The sequence below is a fragment of the Pleuronectes platessa genome, chromosome 10 (assembly GCF_947347685.1).
Source record: "Pleuronectes platessa chromosome 10, fPlePla1.1, whole genome shotgun sequence".
In the NCBI taxonomy this organism is placed as follows: Eukaryota; Metazoa; Chordata; class Actinopteri; order Pleuronectiformes; family Pleuronectidae; genus Pleuronectes; species Pleuronectes platessa.
The window spans coordinates 15,062,093-15,086,585 of record NC_070635.1 but is presented as its reverse complement, the minus strand read 5'-3'; the positions used below and the strand labels follow the sequence as shown (position 1 = coordinate 15,086,585).

The window sequence follows — 24,493 nt, the reverse complement described above, 5'->3', positions numbered from 1 at the left end:
GATTCTTGCTCGTTTATATATATATATCAAATATAAAAGCAATGTTTTCGCTTCCTTTCTAAGAGTACATTAGATATTCAGGGTTTGATATGTTTAAGGACTTGCAGGTCTATTTCAAATGGTAAGCAGGGCGAGTGGAGCAGGTCTATATGGTGATATTCATTTACAAAGTGAGTGCAACAAATGTAAGGACATGAATTACCAGAAAATAAGAAATTCACGTTTATATTATTTGCTGCATATTTTAGATATTTACAGATTTGAATACCTGTGTGTGTATAATATGGTGATGAACCTTATTACAGAATTAAACAGAAGACTTGGATGTGTTCATGTGTAAGCTCCTGTCATTTGCATGTATTAGTGCAGACGATGGTCTGACACGAAGATCCAGAGAACAGCATTTTGCTTTTACATATGCTGTGGAATGTAATGGGACTGACAATTGCCAGTGTCTGAGAGATCCAAGTGCAACTGGATCCTGTGTGGTGAATGGATAAATATGAACACTAATAATATATATTTTATGTTGTAGATACATCGGGATGTTTCTTGTGTATAGGTTAAGTTTGACTGCCAATGGGATCAAAATCAGTATCGTATAGTTATCCATGAATTTAGTGAAACTAAATAAGTTGGGACACACTTTTTTCCCAAGCTTTGTTTGGGGGGAGGTTCACAATCTCAGATACGGAAGAAAAACTGTCTTTTAAACAGTACATAGTCTCAAGTGTAGACTACAGTAATACTCTAAGCATAGCTTGAAGGTTCAGAGTGTAAGATTGAGGTGAAAGGGATCTATAGGAAGAAATTGAGTAAACAATAAATCTATCGATGTTTTTGCTATTGTTTACACACCCAAATTTTACGACTTGTTGTTTTCACTACCCCAGAACGGGCCCTTTAACTACTTCATATTTACATATGTAGTTGGTCCTCTCTACGAAGGCCGCCATGTTGTTGACAGTAGCCCAGACTGGAGAGACTAAACACCTTTTGAGTTGCTAGGACATCTGAAGGCTACCAAAGGTTATCTTTTATGTTTGGAAGAAAAGGGTGAGGTGAGGGGTATCAGCTGCAACATGCAGCTTCACCACTAGATGTCCCTAAATTCTACACACTGAACCTTTAATCTTCTATATTACAGGGCTTACTGTTCAGTGAAAATTTTGCAACATGTATTGTCAAATGGAAAAAAGGGTTGTCCCTTTAATCTAAAATAATAATGGATACTTAATAACAGATACATAATTCGATTATACCGATATGGACTTTAAAATAAAGTTAATTGAATAAATTAAAAATTAAAAACGTCCGTTAGCCGCTTTTTGACGAAGACGAGATAAGTCAAAAGCGTTTTAAACACATCTCAAGTTAATGACGTTGGCCAAGAGCGAGTCCCTGTGAGTTGGGTTTTTATCTTTTTGGTACAGCAGGTGGCGCGTGTGCTTGCAAATCCTTCTCCCCGATCCACTTAAGATCCGCTCCAGCTTTTGTTAGAGGCCGGAGCAGAAAAATGAAGTCAGGCGGGGAGAGGAAGCCACATTAAATCTGTGTTTCTGCACAACTGGCCCTGTGTCTGGTCCCTAGGATGGAGGAGCCTCTGTCTTTATACAAGCTGCTGAAACTCTGCTCTCACACACAGGAAGTGAATCCTGTCACGGTGGACGTTGTGCTGTGTAGTCACCGTGTTATCCTGCTCCACATATAACACTCCCATCTGAATTCACTCTTTAAAAACACTCATTTCAAACACAGGGCTTCGTGTGTGTGTGTGTGGGGGGGGGTGGTGCGTGCGAGTGTGTGTACGCGCTTCTCGTGCGTGTTGTAGTCCCACTGAAATAAAGCGTGATCCACTTTGCGAGCCCGCGCTGAAGTGGGAAATCACATTAACCCTGTGTGGTGCGGAGAGGCTGCTGGGAAATGACATGTGGACAGCTCTCTCTCTCCTGCATTAGGGGGGTGTGTCAGGCACAATGTTAAATTGTGTTGCGATGTTTGTACATGTGATCAAGTATGTGCCTCCTCACTGCTACTTCCTGCCTCTCCCCCACTGTAAGCCCCCTAGAGGTAGATGTGTGTGTGCATGTGAGAGAGAGCGCAGAGACTGAGAGAGAGTGTGTGGGTGTTCGTGTGAGAGAGAGAGCAGAGACTGAGAATGTGTGTGTGTGTGTGTGTGAGAGAGAGAGAGAGGGAGCAGAGACTGAGTGTGTGTGAGTGTCTTTGCATGTGAGAGAGAGCAGAAACCATCTCTCTCGCTCTCTGTGTCTGTGTGTGTGTGTACTCGTTTTTGTTGCCTCTACAGCATAAACACCAACCACGTCAGGACCAGTGTACCTTATGGGGACCATACCATGTCCTAATGAGACTACTTAATTTCGGAGGTACTAGTTAATGCCAGGGTCTTAAGGTGTGAATGGTGGTTAAGTTAAGGTTCGACAGGTTAAGGTAGTTAATAGTTAAGGTCAGATATATGGTTTTGGTTAGACTCCACACAATGAATAAGAGAGAATGTGCAATGGATGAAAGTCGATGCAGAGGTCCTTGCAAGGATAGCTGGACAAACTTGTGTGTTTGTGTGTGTGTGGAGAGAGAAACCGAAAGGCTATCTCGTCCTACTTACACCCCCAAACCTGAAGTCTTTTCAATTCCAAAATCCAACAATTAAACGCCTCATAAACCCTACCATGCCTTTGTATTTCATTTTTTTTTAAAGAACATCCACACACACACAGACCCACACGCACACACACACACACACACACACACACACACACACACACACACACACAAAACACACACACACACACTTCTCATTACCATCCCACCCCTGCTCAATGCTGTGTACACACCCTATGCGTTTTGTTGATGCCAAAAATGTCTGCTTCATTTGACTGAGAATGGGGGTGGGGGGGGGGGCATATGCCCCATTTTTTCTAATTGTTGGGAGACTTTGAAACTGTTCATGCATCCTCTGTCTGCTAGATAAGGTCTGTTTTTTTCTCCAGCACGTCGTAGTTCAATGTTAGTGGGGTGAGAGAGAGAGAGAGAGAGCGCGCGCGCGAGAGAGGGAGGGAGAGGGAGCTGGAGCCTGTGCGCCCATCCCCCCACACACAGCAAGAAGAGTGTTTCTGCTTGGAGTGAGAGACAGACAGAGGAGAGGAGGAGAGGACAGAGAGTAGAGGAGAGGAGAGAGAGTAGAGCAGAGCAGAGGAAGGGGAGAGGAGAGGAAGAAGGAAAGGAGGGGGTGGTAGAGAAGAAGAGAGCAGAGCAGGCAGGGGAGGGAATAAGAGAGAATGTGCATTGGTAGTCTCTCGTTTGCTGCAAGGCTTCCTCCTTCTGCTCTGGAAAAACCTGTGTGTGCTGCCTCCACTCGCCTCAATACGCCTCACAGTTACTGGTGGGAAAGATCCAAGTACACACAGAATGAATATAGATTCATACTCATACGCAAATACCACTTTTTGTTTTACACTAATGAGAAACACAACTACATTACAAGCCATGCAACATGGAGTCTTGGCAAATAGTTTTCCACCATTCAGTGTCCATTTGAAGTCCAAGCTTGCAGCGGCTTTCTTGTGCAACCGTGGCGTGCACATCCGTACAAGCACGCGCGCGCGCACACACACACACACACACACTGACACATTTCTTTAATGAATGAGTTTCCCCTCCTGCATACATGCAATTCATCGTGCACATGCATGTTTCTCACAGGGCCTAAAGCAAAGCCTCTCGTGTGTATTTATTCTGAAGGGCATAGCTCCTTTTCATAGTTGTAACACAACATGAGTGAGTTGCACGAACACCACACTGTCTTCATGTGGAGGAAATATTCCACACAAGTGAAGGGGGTGGGGGAGACAATGTGACGATCCCACTCCTTCTTGGAGAGGGGGAGGATCCAGTCCGTGTTTTGCAGGAGATCGTGTGGCTGGGCAAAATGGCTGTATGTAGCCGAGCCTCGTGTTGGTTGGGTTTTCTCGCTGCCTCTGCCCGGGCTCAGTAACACAACTCCCACAACAATTTCTGCCGCTGTCTCACGCATTGCATGGAGCCTCCATCATCTCTCTGACCCGTTTGCGGAGCCGGAACCGCGGGGATGGGCGCCGGATTCGGTCCGGTGTGAGGGGTGGGAATGAATCGGCACAAGGATAAATGGTTCTAAACAATTATTTATATTCAATGCGAGCTTGTGATTGTGACTGAGCGAGAGGGAGAGAGCGGTGGTGGGGGGTGTATATCATGGCCGCTCAGGTCGCCACTCTTAACACTAGCCCGCCTTCCGAACTCAAAAAGCCGGATCGGGACCCCAAGGAGGAGTCGGTACCGGGGGAGAAGCAGTCGGACAAAAAGCAGCCGGGCTTGGACAGCGGATCGCCGGGCCGGGGGGAGCTGCAGGACGGGGCCGAGGGTGGAAATGCAGGGGGAGGAGGGGAACCTGAGATGAAGAACGGGAATGGGAACCCGCCCAGGGCTAACAATAATAATCAGAATGACTCTGTTGGACCGGAGGGAAACAACCATCCCGGCTTGGTGCATCACCACGGAACCGCGTTCCCTCCACCTTCGTACGGATACAGTCAGCACTACGGTCGGACCCCTTTTCATCAACATGGCGGACAACAAAGCCCTGGCATGGCAGCTGCTGCGGGTCCGGTCGTGCAGTCGAACAACATGATGGATCCGTATCAACCCAATTCCCAAGAACATGGTTTTTCGAACCACCAGTTCAACAACTACAACCCATTCCCGAACAGGACTCCGTATCCCGGCCAGGCGTACGCCATGAACTCCCCGCGCAGCACCCAGGCGCCGACAGCTGGTGGGCAGCCAGCTAAGCAGCAGCCACCGGCGGGAGGACCCACGGCGATGGCTGGATCTTACAGTAACCAGAGATATAACATTGGGAACCCTCAGCCCACGTCCACGCCGACACTGAACAAGCTCCTGACCTCCCCAAGCTCGACGCGGGGATATCCAAACTACCCGTCCGGCGACTACACTAGCCAGGACGGAGCTAGCAAGGGACCAGCAGACATGGGCAGCAGCGGTCAGTATGGAGGGAGCAACCCGGGCTGGCAACAAAGAGGCCATCTCCCGTCGCCCATGAGCCCGGGAAGTGCCGGGCAGCCGCTAGCTAGGAGCCAGGTAAAGTCCCATTATTACAGGAACACGGCGTGAGCGTTAGCACGTCTGCCTTCCCTCCTCCTAGCTCGTTCACAACGTAGCAGGCCAGCCATTGTCTGGTACTAGTTCGCAAAGACTCTAAAATGGCTGCCTCTGGTGTGTGTGTTTTTTCCCCTTTACTTCAGACCGCAAAATAATTGTTGTTAACCCGTCTTAATGGAAACAGCGGCCCAATATGGCCGCTTGAGTCGGATATAAGTAGTTGAATCGATGTAAGGACGATCCGGAGCCAACAAGGCCCGACTTTGAAAAGGGGCGAAAATACTCCCCGAGCAACTACGGCTCGTTTTCCCCCTGCTACAGCTTCACCCTGTCGCATTCACACGTTGAATTTAAAGTCCGTCGTGTTTATTATTGTGTTGATACGACTCGTGTGTACGCGGGACACCGTGTTCCCGAACATATTACATTATGACCGAGTCTCGCATTTGTGTTGTTTTCACGCCGGATAAGCTGTAATTTTGTGGCCATGACTGCTGCGTGTCGGATCAGCCTCTCACCGTGTGTTTAAAGGCCCCGTGCAGGTCCACTCTAAAGACCTCGAATGTGAAGATGCAATAGTGTAAAATACGGTTATGTTCGTGATCTTTTTCGCCAAAACACGTCCCCCTGTGTCGAGAGGCCGCCGGGCTTCCCTGTGCACGCTGCCCGTGTGCAGCCTGCTCGGCCCCACGCGAGCGAGAGGCTGCAGCCTGCAGATTGCAGTTTGCCGTTTGCACTGGGATTTGAATTGTGGAGGTAAAATCCTGCTGTCAAAGCCAGGAGATAGTTGGTCTTGGGTTGACATGCTAGCTGAAATCTGATTGGCTCCTCATCCGCTGCTCATGGCCATTTATAATTACATGTGATGCGAGGCAACAGTTGGTGATAAGAGCAAGCAGCATTAACTCATCACAGGGTCAGCGGAGGTATGGCTGCTCCCCTCCCTCTCACAGCTCCTCTTTACACCGCTGAATAAAACATGCTGCAGCTGGGATAAGGATAATGCATGGATTTATTGTTTTTATTTGATCTTTTGATAAATTCCCTAGAATAATATAAATTATTTTATTTGGCCTATCCTCTGCTCGAGGTTGGACATATGTGCTCACACGACTGATGCAGCCTGCATCATTTTTATGTGATGTGTAGTGTCTTTTTTTTCTTTTCTGCCATACAAATAAACAGATGTAAAAACACGAGTACAGTCATTCAATGTGTACGACATAATGGCTAATGACATCATCTGTTGTTCCATTTAGTTTTTTCGTTATTGATTTACATACAACCTGATTTGTTATCTTTGATAAGGCCCTTATAAACAAATCATTGACTAATAGTCGCTTTGTCTTTTTCCCGCACCGTAGCATGGAGTCAAAATGCAAAATTTGTACTCTTCACGTCCTGTGTGTGTGTGTTGCAGGAACACACACATCGTGTGCCTGGCATGCCACACAAGTTTGACTGTGTAACTGCAAAGAATTCCCCCCAATCCTCCCCCCAAGCCAATCAGAAGGCAGTCCACCATCTCTCACCCACCAAGGGAGTTTCCTCTCTGTCTTATGCAGATTAGCCATGTGCTGCTCCTATTTATTTCACTTCATTAATGTGGATCTGGAAAATGTCACACAAGGCATTTTGCATTGCATTTGTAAAAGACTGTTGTGACACCGAGGAGCCTCCTCTCACCCAAAGTGCACCTGTGGAAATTCACTTGAGGGTATTTGTTACTAGATGTTCTTGTTACTGAGATTACCATAAATGTCATATTTTTTAGTGTCTGATAGTTTTGGTGGAGGCAAGGTGATCATTGAATCTGAAATATAAGGTTCTAGTGTAGCAACAAGCTCAAGACACTGATGAATTAGACACAGCACCCATTTTTTCAGCAGTGTTTATACTAACCGTTGGCATTGGGTCATAGTGCAAGTATGCTCATGTACATTTGTCACTCTCCGGTTGTTGTGAAAGTGCTTCCTTCATCTCTGATGTCATTCATCCAGAGCCAAACTGCCTTCTCTGGGGAAAAAGCTACTTGGACCAGGCTCAAAACAGGAGCACAGCTGGGATATGTTTAAGATTGGGCAGGCTGCCGGTCATTTGAAGGAAGATATATATAGCTCTGTTGAGTTCCGCAACTATGGCAAAGCGAGGTGAAAAAAATCAGGGTAATGACCGTGGGAAATAAGGTGAAAAAAGGCACAGTTTCCTCATTCACTGAAGTTTGTCTTTACACGTTTAATCCTTCATCATACACACAGTAGCCAAATATTTCATGAACTTTGAATAATACACTGATATATTATTCATGGATATAAGTTTGAGAGAGGCTGCATGTAAGTTGTAGCACTTGATATTTAGACTTCTCCTACAGTGTTTGCTTGCTAATTTAATTCATCTCCTCTGGTTCTTCCCTTATGCAGCCACCTGGTCCCATGGACCCAATGGGAAAGATGAGAGGCCAACTATATGGAGCAGGTAGTCCATACGCTCAGCAGTCGCCACAGGGCCCTCCTACAGGTCCACAACAGGGGCCTGGTTACCCAGGCCAGGGTTATGGTCCTCCAGGTCCCCAGCGATACCCTGTGGGAATGCAAGGACGTTCACCTGGAGGCATGGGTACCATGCCATATGGTCCACAGGTATTTAACATAAATTCTCTAAGTCAGAAATAAGCTTGTGTGTTATTTTATATATCAGTGTTTAAAACGTATATGTTTGTGTTCTCTGTTTAGATGGGATCATACGGACAGCAGGGACCAGGAGGATATGGCGCTCAGGGCCAGGCACCGTACTACGGCCAGCCCGGCCAGCCTCCTCATCCAAGCCAGCAGCAGACCCCCTACTCTCAGACCCCTCCGGGAACACCAGGTGGCCAGACACCTTACCCAGGGCAACCCCACCCTGCGCCAACTTCTGCTCCTCATACCCAGGGCGGACCGCCGTATCAGCAGCCCCACATGCCCCAACAGCCCCAGGGGCCACTGCCAGGCCCATCCCAAGGGCCCCCACAGTCTCAGCCACCGTACGCTCAGGCTTCAGCCCCACCGTCTGGCCAGTCTCCATACAACCAGCAGCAGGGCCCTCCAAGTCAGACCCAGCAGCAGCCAAGTTCCCAGGCTCCACCTGGATCACAAGGCCAGTCCAGCTACCAGGGATCCACACAGGGGCCTCAGCAGCCTCCCTCGCAGCAACAGCAGGCACAGTCTCAGCCTCCACAGCAGCCGCCAGGACACAGCCAACACCCACAGGGCCAGCCTGCAGCATACCCTCAGAACCCGCAGCAGCAAACACAACAGTCACCTTATCAGCGGTTTCCTCCTCCACAACAGCAGGTACTACCCCAGAGCTGGATCATATTCATCTTACACAATTGTCTTTCTCTGTGTGTACACGCAGGCCTCCCTGTATCTCAGGCAGTACGCTTACGTACATGTTATGTTGTCTTTTAGGAGGTATCCCAGGATTCATTTCAGTCCAACACCCCTCCATCCACTCAGCCTAAATCTGGCCCAGAGGACAGTCAAGGCCGCCCCTCCAGTCTCCCGGTCAGTTATGCTTGTTAACAGTGCTAGAACATAAAAATCCCCTTTCACTCCGTGCTATTGCTTTTCACTACCCCTCTTGTTAGACTTTCTATTTGTGTCGTGTAGTTTTCATGACACAGGACATATTCATTTGACTCCTTATCCAAAATATGTGATGCCTTTAGATTTAAAAACGCCCTCTGTGTTCGGTTGAATACCATCTGGTCATGCTCTGAAAGCGTTCTTTTAGCTTGAATCGCGACTGCGGCGCTGACCGTCCCCTGATGGGTTTAGATGTTGTGTGCGGCTGCATGTTGTCGAGAGGCAGCTGTGTGAGTGATGCGTGTGGAGAAAGGTGCTGGGTAAACGAGTAGATCTTAGATGAATGCAGGAGTTTGTTTGTGTATTAAGTCACATGGCGAGGCTGCTGCTACAAGCTGAGTCAGCTCGCATCCTACAAACCTTGGTTACCATGACAACCCTCTGCACTAATGTACACTCATTTGTTTTCTTTGAAAGGGATAAATAAGGACAAAGGCCTCTGGGTCTGTGTATTTGTGTCACTTGAATCCTTAAAAGGAAGCTGATTCCAGCAAATCTATGCAATAAACATGACCTTAATAATAATAGATGTGATTAATCTAAAAACAGTGTGTTAAAATGCATAAGCTGCATCCTCTGAATCTATAATTAATAATTTAAATTGTTTTCAAACTCTCTCTGTTATACCATATTTGTTGACTCCCCCTCTGCTTGTCCTCTTTGTGTTTTCAGGACCTGTCTGGATCCATCGACGACCTGCCGACAGGTACAGAGGGCGCCCTGAGTCCCGTCGTGAGCACGTCAGGTGTGTCGAGCAGCCAGGGCGAGCAGAGCAACCCGGCTCAGTCGCCCTTCTCCCCTCACACGTCTCCCCACCTGCCAGGCATCCGAGGGCCTTCACCTTCCCCAGCTGGCTCCCCTGCCGGTGCCAGCACACCCCGCACAGGACCGCTGTCACCCGCCAACATGCCAGGTGGGCCGATCCTTCACACAATGAGAGGAGGCATATGATCAGTTGTGGACTTCTAAGATTTCTCAGATGGTGATAGTGATGGATTTGGTTTGCATTTTAATGAGAAATGCACTTCATAGCCACCTACATTCTATCAAGTTCTTGAATTTCATCCATATATTTAAGGAAAGGTCTTGTACCGTTATACATTACTGAAGATCTCAAAATATTAAACACAGATGTAGTTGCGCCACACAGAATGACACCATTCCTCAAAACTCAAGTCTGATATATTTGGATTGCTCAGTCACATTTTAGTCAGGGGACAGGCTTCATTCACAAAAATACATTTGCAAGGACTGATCCAGTTGCTATGGCGGTGTTAAAGATGTTAAATTGGCTTTAAGAATGGGACAAGAGTGACAGCTCAGATTAGTTTGACCAAAAAACCCAAATGCTAACCATTACCATATTTGAGCTACTTGTCCTGCTGCTGTGAATATATCTATCAAAAAAGTTAGCAGAAGTTTGAAGCTGTCGTATCCTAACTTATTAGACAGAAAGGTGTTTTTGTCCATTAATACCAGCTAACATCTTATTCAGAATATGATATTGATCCATTCTTCCAGGTTGCTTATAGATGCTCTTTTTGCCTATACATCTTTACTGATAACTGCTAATTTGTCAATAAGTTACTGCTTATAAATGGACCCTGCCTTTGACTTTTGTCCAAGTAACAGAGTTGGTTACTTAAAACCCATGTTGGCCTAAAACTCAGTACTGTAACCCTTTTCGAGCTCCCATTAACTTAAGTTAAATATTATTTCTCAGTGACCCAGATGCCTCCCAGGCCGTCAAGTGTGCAGTCAGATGGGAGCCTACATCCGGCAATGAGCCAGTCTCCTATGACCCAGGACAGAGGTATACTCATATGAATGCAAAGTGTTCACAGAGATTTAAATGTCAGTAGTCATGGATGTGACTTCACCGTCCCCCTCACTTACCCTCTTTCAGGGTTTATGCAGAGAAACCCTCAGATGCCCCCATATGGCTCCCCCACGTCAGCCTCTGCACTGTCGCCGCGGCCGTCCTCAGGGGGACAGGTTCATCCTGGGATGGCCCCATATCAGCAGAACAACTCTATGGGTGGCTACGGGCAGCAGGGGGGACAGTACGGCCCCCAAGGTGTGTACTTATGAATCATCGCTGTTAAGACAGGACTTGTTTTCAATTTCTGCTACGCTGCTGTGAAAAGATGAATTGTTTCTAGAGACATGATGTTTTTGGTGATTTACAAAAGTTTTCCACTTAATATACTAAGTTTGTAAAGTTTCCTAAGATCCACATTTACTTTTGAACAAACCCTTGGAGTATATGTCCCTTCCCAGTAGGAATACCATGCTACGGCTGGTCCCTCCCTCTGACTCTGTTGTGGCTATTTATAGCTGTGAGGCAGAGAGTCAGCTGACGTAGCAGTGCCTCCTGTCAGTATAGCCGAGACTGTGACGAAGGCTTGTTGCTCAGGGTGCATAGCTCTCTCTGCTAACTCACTGTAGGGAAAAAACTCTGACGGAAAATACTTTGTCATAGCTTTAACCAGTCACTTTCATGTCACGTTGAACACAAATAAACATCTGTGTTGCTAGAACCAAGTGATTATCTAAACAGTTCTTTCTTTCTTGTAATGTCATACCTAGGTTATCCCCGTCAACCTGGCTATGGCAACATGCCCAACGCCAGCTACCCAGGCCCGGGCATGGGTCCAATAAACCCCATGGCAGGACAAAGTGGGGGTCCACCATATGCTGGCATACCTCCAGGAAGGATGCCACCGAATCAAATGGGGGCACGGCCCTATGGCCCCAACATGGGCCCCAACATGGGCCCAAACATGGGTCCCAACATGGGTCCCAACATGGGTCCCAACATGGGCCCCAACATGGGCCCCAACATGGGCCCCAACATGGGTCCAAACATGCCTCCCAACATGGTAAACTTGCCACCCCAGGTAGCCTCAGGAATGTGTCCACCTCCTGGCATGAACAGAAAGCCGCAAGACCCAGCAGCCATGCAGCACCCGGCCACCAACTCCATGCACAACAGGTGGGTTTATGTTGGACCCTCCTAGTTCCTATGTTTATTTACCTCTCACAATATTTCTGACTGACTTCTCTCTCAAGGTTTAATATAAGATGGCTGTTCCATACTCTGTCACTGTTGGGTAAACTAGATTCTCATATTCTCTCCTCCATCCAGGATGCCTGGTTACCCCAACATGTCTCCAGGCATGATGGGGTCCGGACCACCTTATGGCCCTCCCATGAACAACATGCCTGGAATGATGAACACACCAGGTGGCTCACCTTATCCAATGGGGCCAAACCTGGCCAATAACTCAAGTGGTAAGATTCCCAGAGATTACTTAACCAAAACTTGTTTTCTTTTTATAATGTAGCATTTTCAATGCAATTTCTAACCCCAATCATTGTCTCTAGGTATGGCCCCCAGTCCAGAGATGAACAATAAGATGAATAACAAAGTAGATGGGCCTCCAACACCCAAGCCAGAACCTAAATCTAAGGTAGCCTGTTGACTATATTGTTTTCTTACTTTTAGGAATAAGAATTTTTAATAAGCGTTACCTCCTCAAACGTCTCGGTGCCTCTTTTATTGTTATCCACTCTGTTTTAAAATTGCCTTCTCATTTCTTTTACACAAAACAGAAGTCCAATTCCTCCACCACAACCAATGAAAAAATAACACGACTGTACGAGTTAGGACCCGAGCCCGAGAGAAAGATTTGGGTTGATCGTTACTTGGCCTTCATTGAAGAGAAAGCCATGCCCATGACCAACCTACCTGCTGTAGGACGCAAACCCCTTGACCTCTTCCGGCTGTATATGTCGGTTAAAGAAATAGGAAGCATGGCCCAGGTTAGCATTGCAAATATATCCGGCAAATCAATTCCCCAGTACGTTTATTTCTTGACTTTGTCTTTATTTTATCTTTTCTAATGACGTCTCATTGTGTGTCTCAGGTGAGTAAGAATAAGAAGTGGCGGGATCTGGCCACTTCCCTGAATGTGGGTACGTCAAGCAGTGCTGCCAGTTCTTTGAAGAAACAGTACATCCAGTGTCTGTACGCCTTTGAGTGCAAAGTGGAGCGTGGCGAGGACCCTCCTCCTGAGATTTTTACAGACAACAAAAAGAACCAGGCCCCTAAGGTCCAGCCACCGTCTCCAGGTAAGAACCATACCTATTATTTTTTTTACAGATGAACAGACATTTTAGCACAGATCTCACTCAGGAAACCCATAACGGAATGTGTTCAGGTGTCATTGAAGTCATGAACCATGTCTTTCTGCTCCTCCTTTATTTCAAACTGAAGCGTCCCTCTGCTCCACAGCTGGGTCAGGCTCTCTGCAGGGTCCCCAGACACCCCAGTCCACCAGCAGCTCCATGGCCGAGGGGGGAGACCTAAAGCCTCCCACCCCGGCCTCCACCCCTCACACCCAGATGCCCCCCATGCCACCCGTGTCCAGGTGACTCCTGTTGAAGATTTTAGCAGTCAATTTGACCGTCTGAAAGAAATTATTATAAGAAACTAATTTCCATCTCTCCCATTTGCACCTATTTCCCCCTCCCACTCAACCTTGCTTCCCCTCTAGGAGCAGCGTTAACCTGCAGGACCCCTTCTCCGAAGGAAATGACCCCGCTTTCCCGAGGAAGAACATGACGCCCAACTCAGCCTATCAGTCCGGGATGAACACACCAGACTTGCAGGGGCGCATGGCAACCTACGAACCCAGCAAGGACCCCTTTGGTAACATGCGAAAAGGTGGGCACACTGAACGGACTACGGCCGAATAGATCATGATGTCCTAAAAGCTAAAATGCCTCTTTAATTACCCACTTAGCTAATCCCTCTGAAATTGGCTCTAATTGTGAATGTATTTGCAGTCGGGGAGCAGTTTTTACCTGCTAGCCAGGGCCCTAACAGCGGGGTGGGTGACCAGCAGCAGCAACCACCACAACAGCAACAGCAGCAGCCTCCATTCAACAGAGGACCACCTGGGGCAATAGGCTCGATGCCAATGGGGCCCAGACAACAGTATCCTTATGGACCAGGCTACGACAGGAGGTAAGGGTTATTGAATGGAAGGTCATTTAACACTACTGATTCTAACAAGGAGATGTTTCTATGATCACAAAAACCTTAAAGTTCCTCTGCAGGTCAGAAATTATTGACATAAAATTGACATAAAATGTTTTTTCCTGTTTATCTAGGCAATGCTTTGAGGGAGGGATTTAATGCCATGAGAAATTCAGTGACACATCTGAAAATGTATAATTTATAAGAGTGACAAAGTGGCTGGACCATGAATAGCGTCATTTTGTTGTTTGTTCATACTTTTTTCAAATACTTTTCCATCATAAAATCATTTCATATTTATTCATATTAATCTTTATTTAATGATTCATTATGATTTGTTACTCACTAATACTGATATTTTGTGTGTTAGGAGAAGGGTTGTGTATTGGATTTGTGTCGGTCAGAAAAATGTGTTAAACAAGATTATAATTTACAAATTAGGTCTGAATCTAAAAATTTTGATTCAGAATAGTTGAGTGATTGTGATTTAATTTTCATTCGAGACACTGAAAAAACATTGTTTTAACAACTACAGTTTTGTGTGATGTTATTCCAAGTGTCACAATTCAACCTTTTTTTTGCACAGTAAATTGTTAAATTCTTTAAGTCACTCGTGTCAGTATTTTACCATCATACACTGTTAAAAACAAGTCATCAAAGAGCCACTTGTCCACTTGACATGTCAGGTTTTTAGCAGTCTGGCTGAGGCTGATTAAAATTGTAACATAAGTATTTATAATGTAGCTGTGATTGGAACAATTATCATCGCATTGATTTTTTTCAAATCTGTAGCATAATTTGTCTGACTGAGTGAAAAAATATATGGAAAAAACCCTCCATGCCTATTTTTTCCAGATCCGAGCAGGGAATAGGCCCAGAGGGCAACATGGTATCGGGAGCTCCTCAGCCAAACCCTATGATGCCTGCCAATGCCGATGCAGGGATGTATTCGCCAAATCGCTTCCCACCACAGCAGCCACGGTCAGTTCGCATTTACTGTACAGCTGTACCTGTATTCTCAGGTTTAAAGCTACTGTCAGACTGATACGTCCTCAAGTAAAACAACAAACTGTTGGAATCTTTCAGAAATGCTAGAAACTGGGAGATTATTCTGTGTTATAACATGGATATATATTTTTTTATCAATTTGAACAATTTAAATTTACAATATTTTCATACTTCATAGCTTTTTGAATGTGGTTCTGTTTGTAAAAGAGTTGCATTAATTGAAATGCACTTTAAATTCCATCCATTCCATATATGTATAGACTTTTAATTAGTACAGCTAACAGAACTTGTAATGTGTTTATATTCATCAACTGCTTTTTTAAATGAGCAAATTAATCAAATTGATAAAACTAAGTCTATGATTAAGTATAATTAAGGATGAAGCTGAAAACTAAAAGCATCCATTGCGACAAGATGTTCTTGTGGTCATAAATTATAAATCATAATATACCATAATGCAAGTGTGTCTGACTTGTTGAGACTGACTGGACATAATGTTTGCAGGCATGATTCCTATGGTAATCAGTATCCTGGACAGGGAACGCCCCCTAGCGGCTCCTTCCCAAATCAGCAGCCTGGAATGTATCCACAACAACAGGTAATGATCATTTGCAATACACTAACTCTACACACTGGCTTAAAATGTTTGCTACTTTGATCAAGCTAGTATCATTTTGAATATAGTTTGAGCAGGAAAATGTTGTATGATTTTCTTTACAACAGTTCTACTGAAATAGTTGTGAATTTATTGTGTGTCTGTGTGCCTTCTCTTCAGAGTTACAAGCGTCCTGTGGAGGGCGGCTACCCTCCATCAAAACGTCATGAGGCCGAGTACAGTGGGCCTTTTCCTGGTGGACAACAACAACAACAACAACAACAACCACCGCAGCAGCAGCAGCAGCAGCAGCAGCAGCAAGGAGGCTCCTCTGCACCCTCTTCAGGACAGCAGGAGTCGTACAATCAGTTCAGCGGCAGTGGGCCCTTCCCTGGCCCTGATCGCCGTCCACCTGGCCCAGGCAATCAGTTCCCATTCCCCTTTGGTCGTGAACGGATGCAGGGAGCGACGGGGCCCAATGCTCAGCCCAACATGCCCCCTCAGATGATGCAGTCAGGCCCTGAGGGTCCTCAGGGAGGCATGTGGCAAGGACCGCGAGACATGAACTATCAGAACTACCCTAGCCGGCAAGTAGGCCCCGGGGGCCCACCCCAGGGGCCTGGTTACCCTGGTATGACCCGCCCTGAGGAGATGATGTCATCAGAACAGCGCATGAATCATGACGGCCAGTGGGGGGGTCAGATGGGCCCAAGGCAGCCTCCCTATGGTCCAGCAGGGCCCGGCCAACCCATGCCTCGCTCAGTACAGTCTAACTACCAGCCCCCTCAGGGTGTGCAGAACCACATTCCACAGGTGTCCAGCCCAGCCTCCATGCCGCGCCCGATGGAGAGCAGGACATCACCTAGTAAATCTCCCTACATGCATGGAGTTATGAAGATGCAGAAGGCTGGACCCCCAGTGCCTGCATCTCACATAGTGCCCCCTCCAATGCAGTCGCCTCTAATAAGGCGAGACATGCCCTTCCCCCCCGGCTCTATAGAAGCTACGCATCCTATCCTGAAACCACGTCGGAGACTCACCATGAAAGATATCGGTATGACTGTAGATTACAAATTGCAAAACCATGATTTGATGTTGACATTTTTTAATGATTGACATCTGTAAATTTTTTGTCAAGTTGCTGCTCAAACATGACTAATTGTTTTTGTGTATTGTCTCCACAGGAACGCCAGAGGCCTGGAGAGTCATGATGTCATTAAAGTCTGGTCTATTGGCTGAGAGTACATGGGCCTTAGATACCATCAACATTCTCCTTTATGACGACGGCAGTATTTCCACCTTCGATCTAAACATGGTGAGTTTGGATTTGAACATCGAGTCTTTAATGTTATTACTATATGCATGGTGAGCATGTCTAATATTTTCATTTATTTCTGCTCTTTCTTCAGCTGCCTGGGATGCTGGAGTTGGTGGTTGAGTATTTCAGACGCTGCCTCATTGAAGTCTTTGGCATTCTGCGGGAGTATGAGGTCGGAGATCTTGGCCAGAGGACACTCATTGATCCTGATGCCTTGAAACAAGATTGGGACAGCATAGACGAGGAGGAGCCACCGGCTGAGGACATGGAACAAGACGACGAGGAAGACGAAGAAGAGGAGGAGCGAGAAACGGACGGGCCAGCTTGTGTGAAAGAAGAGGAAGAGCAAGAGCAGTGCAGCAAACCTCGGGGTAAAGATGATAAGACGGAAGATGAGGAGAAGAAGAGCAAAGGTGCTTCATCTGACCAGACAAGCTCACTCCAATCGTTACCTGCCCAGGAGAGACCCAAACAGTCCAGCAAGTTTGACAAATATCCCGTAAAGGTGGTACGAAAGAAAGACCTGTTTCCTGCTGGCCAGTCCAATAATCATGGCAAACTGCAGGAGTTTGACAGTGGGTTACGTCACTGGAGTGCCGGAGGGGGGGACTCAACAGACCACATCCAGACCCACTTTGAACCACGCAAAGACTTCTTGGAGCCTCGAGTGCGAATGCCCGTGCCCCAGGTTTTACTGAAGAGACGAATTCCAGAAGAAGAGCTGCAGGACATCTGGTTACCAAATGAGGAGGAGAAGAGGAAGCATCAAGAGGAAGAAGAAAAGCCTCAAGAGTCATCTTCCTCAGAGAAAGCAGCCATCTCGGAGAAGGCCAGCCCCTCACCCAGCAGTGAGGAGGAGAGGAAAACACAGTCTGAGACAAAGACAGTCGAGGAAGAAGCTGCAAGTCTCCTGGACTTGAACAGACCTTTTCTCTCCTCCAGCTTTGTTTTAACCCCCCGGTCGAAGCAGCTTGGTGCCATCTTGGAGGATGAGCCTCACAGTAAAGACGAGGGGCCGCTCATTGCACTGGCTAACTGGCAGGATTCGTTAGCACGCCGTTGCGTTTGCATCTCCAATATTGTCCGCAGTCTCTCCTTTGTGCCAGGCAATGACCACGAGATGTCCAAACATCCGGGGCTGTTGCTGCTGCTAGGTCGCTTGATCCTGCTCCACCACAGGCACCCTGAACGCAAACAGGCCCCTCTCACCTACGAGAAAGACGAGGATTCAGAAGAGGGAATGGGCCAAAGGGATGAATGGTGGTGGGACTGTTTGGAGCTCCTGAGGGAGAACACGCTGGTCACTTTGTCAAACATCTCAGGCCAGCTGGACCTCTCCATCTACCCCGAGAGCATCTGCTTGCCCCTATTGGATGGTCTTCTCCATTGGGCTGTCTGCCCCTCAGCAGAAGCCCAGGACCCCTTCCCCACGTTGGGCCCACACAGTGCTTTGTCACCTCAGAGACTGGTCCTGGAGACACTGAGCAAATTAAGTATCCAAGACAACAACGTGGACCTCATCTTGGCTACTCCACCATTCAGCCGGTTAGAAAAGCTCTACGGAAACCTGGTGCGGCTGATTGGAGACAGAAAGGTTGCAGTCTGCAGGGAGATGGCCGTGGTCCTCCTGGCCAACCTTGCCCAGGGCGATACTATGGCAGCCCGAGCAATTGCTGCTCAGAAGGGTAGTGTGGGCACCCTGCTGGGTTTCCTGGAGGATAGTCTGGCTGCCACTCAGCTTCAGCAGAGCCAGAGCTCACTACTACACCTACAGGGGATGCACTTCGAACCCACAAGCCCGGACATGATGCGGCGAGCTGCCCGGGCTCTGCACGCCTTAGCCAAGGTGGAGGAGAACCATTCAGAGTTCACACTACACGAGTCCCGACTCCTGGACCTTTCAGTGTCTCCCCTAATGAACTCGCTGGTTTCTCATGTTATCTGTGATGTACTCTTTTTGATTGGCCAGTCATGACAGCTGTAGGGAGCCGTGGCTCCTCGTTTTTGGGGGGTTTCTCCCCTATCCCCTCTTCCCTGGTAACCTGGCCTGTGTGTGTAACGGGGCAAGGAAAGTTCAAGTAACTGTCTTTAATTTATGAAAATCCTTCAGATTCCATTCTCTGAGCCCTCCCCAGGCCGTCCTTGCTCAAGGAGGATAATCACAGAGCTGTGGTGGATTACAAACCAGAGAGATGCCCACAAAGGGACACTACTTGCAACACGAATGCCAACTGGATGACATGGAGCAGAGCACCGCGGTTGGGAGACTGTTCTGCACTTGGGGGAAAGAACTTTTTAATAAAGATAAATAAATGAATAAATAAATAGCTGAAAAACAAAAACTGTAACCAAAGTTGCTGTCTCGTTTACAGTGAGTTTTGGAGACACAGTGTGCCCTAGCTCTCGCCTCGGGGCACAGAGAGTCTAACTGGTTGACGTTCAGAGGTGAAGCAGACTGACAAGTGGCCTACTGGTTATAGTTGCTGTAGTTGGATTCTCACCAGTCAGCCCGGCAGCAGACAAAGTGCTGTCAGTAGACACCTTCACCAGGGAGGCCTGTGCAGTGTGCAGTAGATTGTAGGACATTTTCTGTACCATACTGCTCTTGAGTGTAAGCATTCTGTACCACACGTTTCACACAGAAGCTGACAATGCAGCTCTTCTAGAGTTTTGAGGTCATTTTAGTTTGGTGTTAAACAGAAAATGGCTTTCTTCCCCAAAGTATCAAGAACCTACAACACCCTTACCTCCTCTTATCCCTTGATTGTATGAATACCCTTATGAAAAGAAATCACCTCTTAGGACTGGTTTTAAACTTCAAATACAGCTTTGCTGTGGTGTATATATAATGTTGTACATTACACTTCCTTTCTCTGTGTCTGTCTGTGTCACTATTCTCACACTTGTTTTTGGTGAGGGATGGAGGCTGACTTGTGAGTTTGGTCCGTGACCTCCAGTCCCTGCCGATTTAGACCCACTCCTCTGGTCTCCACAGCTCTGTAGTACGGCAGACACGGCTCGACCCTGTTATCTCCTGGTACAACAGAAATAAACTAGATGAAGTACACATTGACAACTTTTCTCTGATCATGGATTCTGCATATTTGTATTTCAGACTATGTAGCTAAGACAACATGTAAATTCCTCCCTTTCCCTTTTTTGGCTCAACGAATATCATTTATTCAGTATGAAATCTTTATACTATATGTTCCACGTGGTAAGAATAAATGTACATTAAATCTTCGTAAGCTGTTTGATGGTTTTGTTCTTCTGGAATAATAATCGCTTCTGGACAAACAAATCAACAAACATGAGAAATCACAGATCAGAAAATCATCCTGAAATAAGAGTCTTCACCTCAGTGCTCAGGAAAGTTGTGGACTTATCTGTAAATATGTAACAGTTTGTATTTACCTTGTTACAGTTTCTGTTGTAGTAAAATAACTATAAATCCAAGAAGCACTACAGACATCAGTGAAATATCTTTCAAAAACAGACTAGGTAAAGTAAAGCTTGCAGCAGCACAGCACATAAGACATGTATTTATTTATGAAGTAATTCATCCGAACATACATCACATCTTAACAGTTTCAGCTAATATCTACATCAGGGGACAAATTAAAATAACCGCAGTGAAACCACTCCATAACAACAGACATTGATATAGTGTGCATCATATATACTATATACAAAACACTGAGTAACATTACTGGAAAATGTAGATTTACCTTAAATCCGAACCAATCAGAAAACAATACACATTTTTGATGTATGTCTTTGCTCTGATTGAAATCCAGTCCATGAGACGGCCTGCAGCGCCACCTGCTGCAAATACAATAACACTGCATCCATATAACGTTAGAATGTAGTCATAGAGGGTGGAGCAAAGTTAAGGTAGATTCAAGCCAAACTAAAATCCATCCATTCAACCAATCACTACAACTTAATTGGTTTTAAATAAGAAAACTAACTTTATTCATCGTACATGAAACTAAACGTGAGCTTCCTTCGGCTTGATTCACCAGCTTTTATTTTGAAATTGTATTTACAGTTGCACCGGAAGTGAAAGGACAGGGGGAGAGGATGCGGGAACAAAGATCTAAGCCGAGCGATAAACAAAGCTGTTAGAAGACGGGGTTCTCTCTAATAAGATATATATTTAACCTCCACTAAAAATAACCAAACTAGATTCTCGTTCGGTCGCCCGGTCCCTGCCTCCCGGACATGTTTGATGGAGAACATGACGGATCCTGCTGAGAACGACTGGTAGCAGCCACAATGCTCCGGCCCGTCACAACCGGCTCTTCCACGGTCTGTTCGTCGCATCAGTGACTATGGATGTCCGAGCAGTGCTGGAGTTTGCCACAGTCACCAGGGGCCTGTCGCTGGTTTTACAGGCAAGTTCACGACAAGCTAGTAGGCTAACTATGAAGCTAACGATGTGCTGATGTAGCTAACCTGCCTTTACACCGGCACCTTAATTCCCCACTATTGTCTGAATCTTTGTAATCATGTATCTAAGTGTGACAGCCAATACACAGAACCACGTGTGTGATGAGTAGACAAACAGACAAGATGACGTTCCACCTGCTACTGTGTTTATTACATCAGGATTTATTTTAACCGTATAATGTTGTTTTCCCCCAGGCGGTCTTGAACGCAGCCATCCCTGACCATGAAGCTGATGCGTTCAAGCCCCCGCGGACAGAGGAGCCTCTGTATCTGGACTCTACAGTGGACTGGTTGCTGGGTGGCCTCTCCCACTGGGACGCCGAGCACTACCTCTTCATCGCCGAGAGAGGATACCTCTATGAGCACAACTTTGCTTTCTTCCCCCTCTTCCCCGTCGTCCTGCGTGGCCTGGCAGAGACGCTGCTGTGGCCCCTGAGCGGCTGGCTGAGCGTGCGGGGCCGTCTGCTGGTGGCCGTGGCCCTGGGGAACAGCGCCCTCTTCCTGCTGAGCGTGGTCGCCCTGTACGCGCTCGGCAGGGTCGTCCTGCAGGACAGACGCCTCGCCCTGCTCTCCAGCCTCCTCTACTGCATCACCCCTGCCAATGTGTTCATGACAGCTGGGTATTCAGAGAGCCTGTTTGCCGCCCTCACGTTCGGGGGCCTCTTCCTCCTGGAGAAAGGTTTCACCTTCAGAGCCTGCTTGGCCCTCAGTATAGCCACTGCAGCCCGATCCAACGGACTTGTCAATATTGGATTTCTACTGTATCTACCATCACTGCACGCCATCTCTCAGATTCGTTTATATCGTACTACGTTAAAAGGCCACCTTAAAGTCTTCCACTACATCTGGGTCATCCTTCGTCTTCTGCTCACCTCCCTCTTGGGAACTGCGATTATTGTCCTTCCCTTCTGTGCGTTCCAGTACTATGGGTATAGGACGTTTTGCACACCCTCCAACTCCCTGGAGTTGATCCCTCCAGCTCTTCTCTCATTGGCCGAACGGAAGGGCTATCGGTTTCCAGACGTAAACCGTCCGCCGCCGCTGTGGTGCATGAGACCCCTCCCATTACTCTACTCTCACATCCAGGACGTGTATTGGGACGTCGGCTTCCTCCGTTACTTTGAGCTGAAACAGATACCTAACTTTATTCTGGCTCTACCTATGGCTACCATCGGCATAATGGCAGCATATGCATATTTTCTTGCTAATCCAGAACTGTGTCTGAGACTTGGACTTTGGGAGACGGGTGCAGCTAAAGGGCTCGACAAACCCACACCGGGAATGTTCAACCCCAAGGTGTTTGTGTATATTGTTCATTCTACTGTTCTCCTGGTGTTCGGAACCTTGTGCATGCACGTGCAGGTGAGTAAATCATATAATCACCTAATTGCGGAACATTTAAACTGTCCAGATGCGAGGAGCAGCCTGTTGATTTCCACTCATTCCAATTTTTATTCTCCATTCCTAGGTTCTAACCAGATTCATGGCCTCGTCGTCTCCTGTTCCGTTCTGGATTAGTGCTCACCTGCTCCTCCTCAATGAGCCACTTCTTCATCGAAGAATAACGTCCAACCCCAACGTGCATCTACAGACACACTCCAGAAACGGATGCAAACATACACCTCAGAACCCCATCATTGCACTGCTGCCACATTTTAAATCCTGCTCTCCCACCACACAGAGCATCCTGGGATACTTCCTCTCTTACTGGGTGCTGGGGCTCGCACTGCATTGTAACTTCTTGCCATGGACTTGACTTTCCACAATACTCCGAGCTTTAAATGCAATATTTCTGTGTAGGACTGGGTTTTTTATCGTCAACACATGTGTTTTTACAATATAACATCATCCATAGTCCTTTTTTGTGTCAGTAATTGTTCAATTGTTCTGTACGTTCTTGAATTATATGGACATTACCATTCAAGTAAAAGAACACACAAGAGCAAGATTAAGTCAGTCATGTTTATCAAAAGAAAAATACAATTACTGTAAGTAAATCCAAAGCAAAGAAAAGACCAAAACGCTTTTATGTTTGTATTGCCCAGTCCTACACGTAACCGACACAATTACATTTTTTTCATGCTGATTTATAAATGCAGAAGTGAAAAAAAATATGCACATCTTGATCAAATGTGAACTTTTGGTCATAAATCCTGGAAAGACTTTGGTTGTACTTAAAAAATTCTGATTTCTGCTGAAGCAGATTTTATTGACTATTTAATATTGCACTGCATGTTTGGAAGAATTATTCCAAGTTATAGTCTGGGACTTTTGGATGTGAAGGGGGGAAAAAATAAAGATTTTGTGGATGTAGAATTTTCTACAGTTTGGTTTTATTTTCATTATTGTAAAACTTCTATGTTGTGTTGTAGAGAACCTTTGTTGCCACAGATGCACTGGAAAATCTGTTTGAAAATTAAACTAAATGTGATAAATTAGAACCAAAATGTATTCAAACTCTTTAAATGTACATGTAGCATTTCCTAATCCTGAAACACTCTACTCCGCACTGAGTAAACACTGTTCTTTGGTTGTTATCTTGCAAGTTAGTCTTACTTCTAAGCAGCAGGCACTGACTTCTCACAAGTTACCCATTATGATGCTCACAGGCATCTATTTGTACCTATTAGAGGTGGATGTTTGTCATAAAAAACATGGGTGCCTCTAGAAGTGTTTTTTATTTGGTTTTGTGTGGCAAAACAACACCCCAAAAAAATCAATATTTAAAAATAAAATTGACAAAAACCCTCAATGTGTGTCTGAATGGCAGCTAGGATTTTACATCCCTTATGTAAAGTCTAATAAATCCCCCTGTTATGCATTTACCCACTTATGAGCTCCACAATGTGCTGTTAAACAAGGAGTTCTTAGAATCACATGGTCAAATCTGAGTTTTTTTCTTTATCTATGTGCCAAGGTCACATGCTGACAAAGATTGAATCATCGGTGTGAGACAAACAAATCCCAGATTTCTTGGAGCCAATGAGGATAATTTGTTAATTGATCAAATTACATTGGCGTGTTGGAGCCCCTGCGTGTCTGTAAAGTATCAGCCTATAAATTATCCTCCACTGTATATTTCTGATTGCAGAATGGAAACTCCAACATGCTGGCAAGTCTCACGGAAAAAGTGAAGAGCTGAGATCAGTGTTGCAGCAACCTACAATAGCATTAACTTATTTGCAACGAATTGTGTTTATCTGATAATGTGGGAAATTAAAGCGCTGATCTACAAATCATCTCCGTTACAGCTACTGGGTTTGAGTCGTTCACAG

General features: G+C 46.2%; 2 protein-coding genes across 4 annotated transcripts; both read left to right on the top strand.

The window, feature by feature from the left end:
• Positions 1 to 3,903: 3,903 nt before the first annotated feature.
• On the top strand, positions 3,904 to 20,009 carry arid1aa (AT rich interactive domain 1Aa (SWI-like)). 3 transcript variants are annotated; one of them, XM_053432388.1, is made up of 20 exons: positions 3,904 to 5,154; positions 7,596 to 7,814; positions 7,908 to 8,507; positions 8,625 to 8,720; positions 9,474 to 9,714; positions 10,525 to 10,614; positions 10,708 to 10,878; positions 11,391 to 11,796; positions 11,950 to 12,095; positions 12,189 to 12,274; positions 12,417 to 12,626; positions 12,731 to 12,935; positions 13,099 to 13,234; positions 13,361 to 13,530; positions 13,653 to 13,833; positions 14,701 to 14,826; positions 15,358 to 15,451; positions 15,629 to 16,502; positions 16,633 to 16,763; positions 16,858 to 20,009. In XM_053432388.1, the coding sequence occupies exons 1-20, from the start codon at positions 4,249 to 4,251 to the stop codon at positions 18,739 to 18,741; spliced, it is 6,972 nt and encodes a 2,323-aa protein (XP_053288363.1). In that variant the 5' UTR covers positions 3,904 to 4,248; the 3' UTR covers positions 18,742 to 20,009. The 3 variants fall into 3 exon arrangements, with proteins under 3 accessions (XP_053288363.1, XP_053288362.1, XP_053288361.1); XM_053432387.1 differs by having other exon boundaries at positions 13,081 to 13,234; positions 13,367 to 13,530; XM_053432386.1 differs by having other exon boundaries at positions 13,081 to 13,234.
• An 819-nt stretch (positions 20,010 to 20,828) lies between these two features.
• pigv (phosphatidylinositol glycan anchor biosynthesis, class V) lies at positions 20,829 to 23,534 on the top strand. The gene is made up of 3 exons (XM_053432543.1): positions 20,829 to 21,163; positions 21,414 to 22,580; positions 22,687 to 23,534. Exons 1-3 carry the CDS (start codon positions 21,101 to 21,103, stop codon positions 22,972 to 22,974), a joined length of 1,518 nt encoding a protein of 505 aa, XP_053288518.1. The 5' UTR covers positions 20,829 to 21,100; the 3' UTR covers positions 22,975 to 23,534.
• The last annotated feature ends 959 nt before the right edge of the window (positions 23,535 to 24,493 follow it).

Coding starts and splice junctions, on each gene's coding strand:
- pigv (XM_053432543.1), top strand. CDS start 21,101: ATGGATGTCCGAGCAGTGCTGGAGTTTGCCACAGTCACCAGGGGCCTG. Junction 21,164..21,413: donor GCCTGTCGCTGGTTTTACAG/GCAAGTTCACGA, acceptor GTTTTCCCCCAG/GCGGTCTTGAACGCAGCCAT. Junction 22,581..22,686: donor CCTTGTGCATGCACGTGCAG/GTGAGTAAATCA, acceptor CTCCATTCCTAG/GTTCTAACCAGATTCATGGC.
- arid1aa (XM_053432386.1), top strand. CDS start 4,249: ATGGCCGCTCAGGTCGCCACTCTTAACACTAGCCCGCCTTCCGAACTC. Junction 8,508..8,624: donor TTCCTCCTCCACAACAGCAG/GTACTACCCCAG, acceptor GTTGTCTTTTAG/GAGGTATCCCAGGATTCATT. Junction 13,235..13,360: donor CCCATGCCACCCGTGTCCAG/GTGACTCCTGTT, acceptor CTTCCCCTCTAG/GAGCAGCGTTAACCTGCAGG.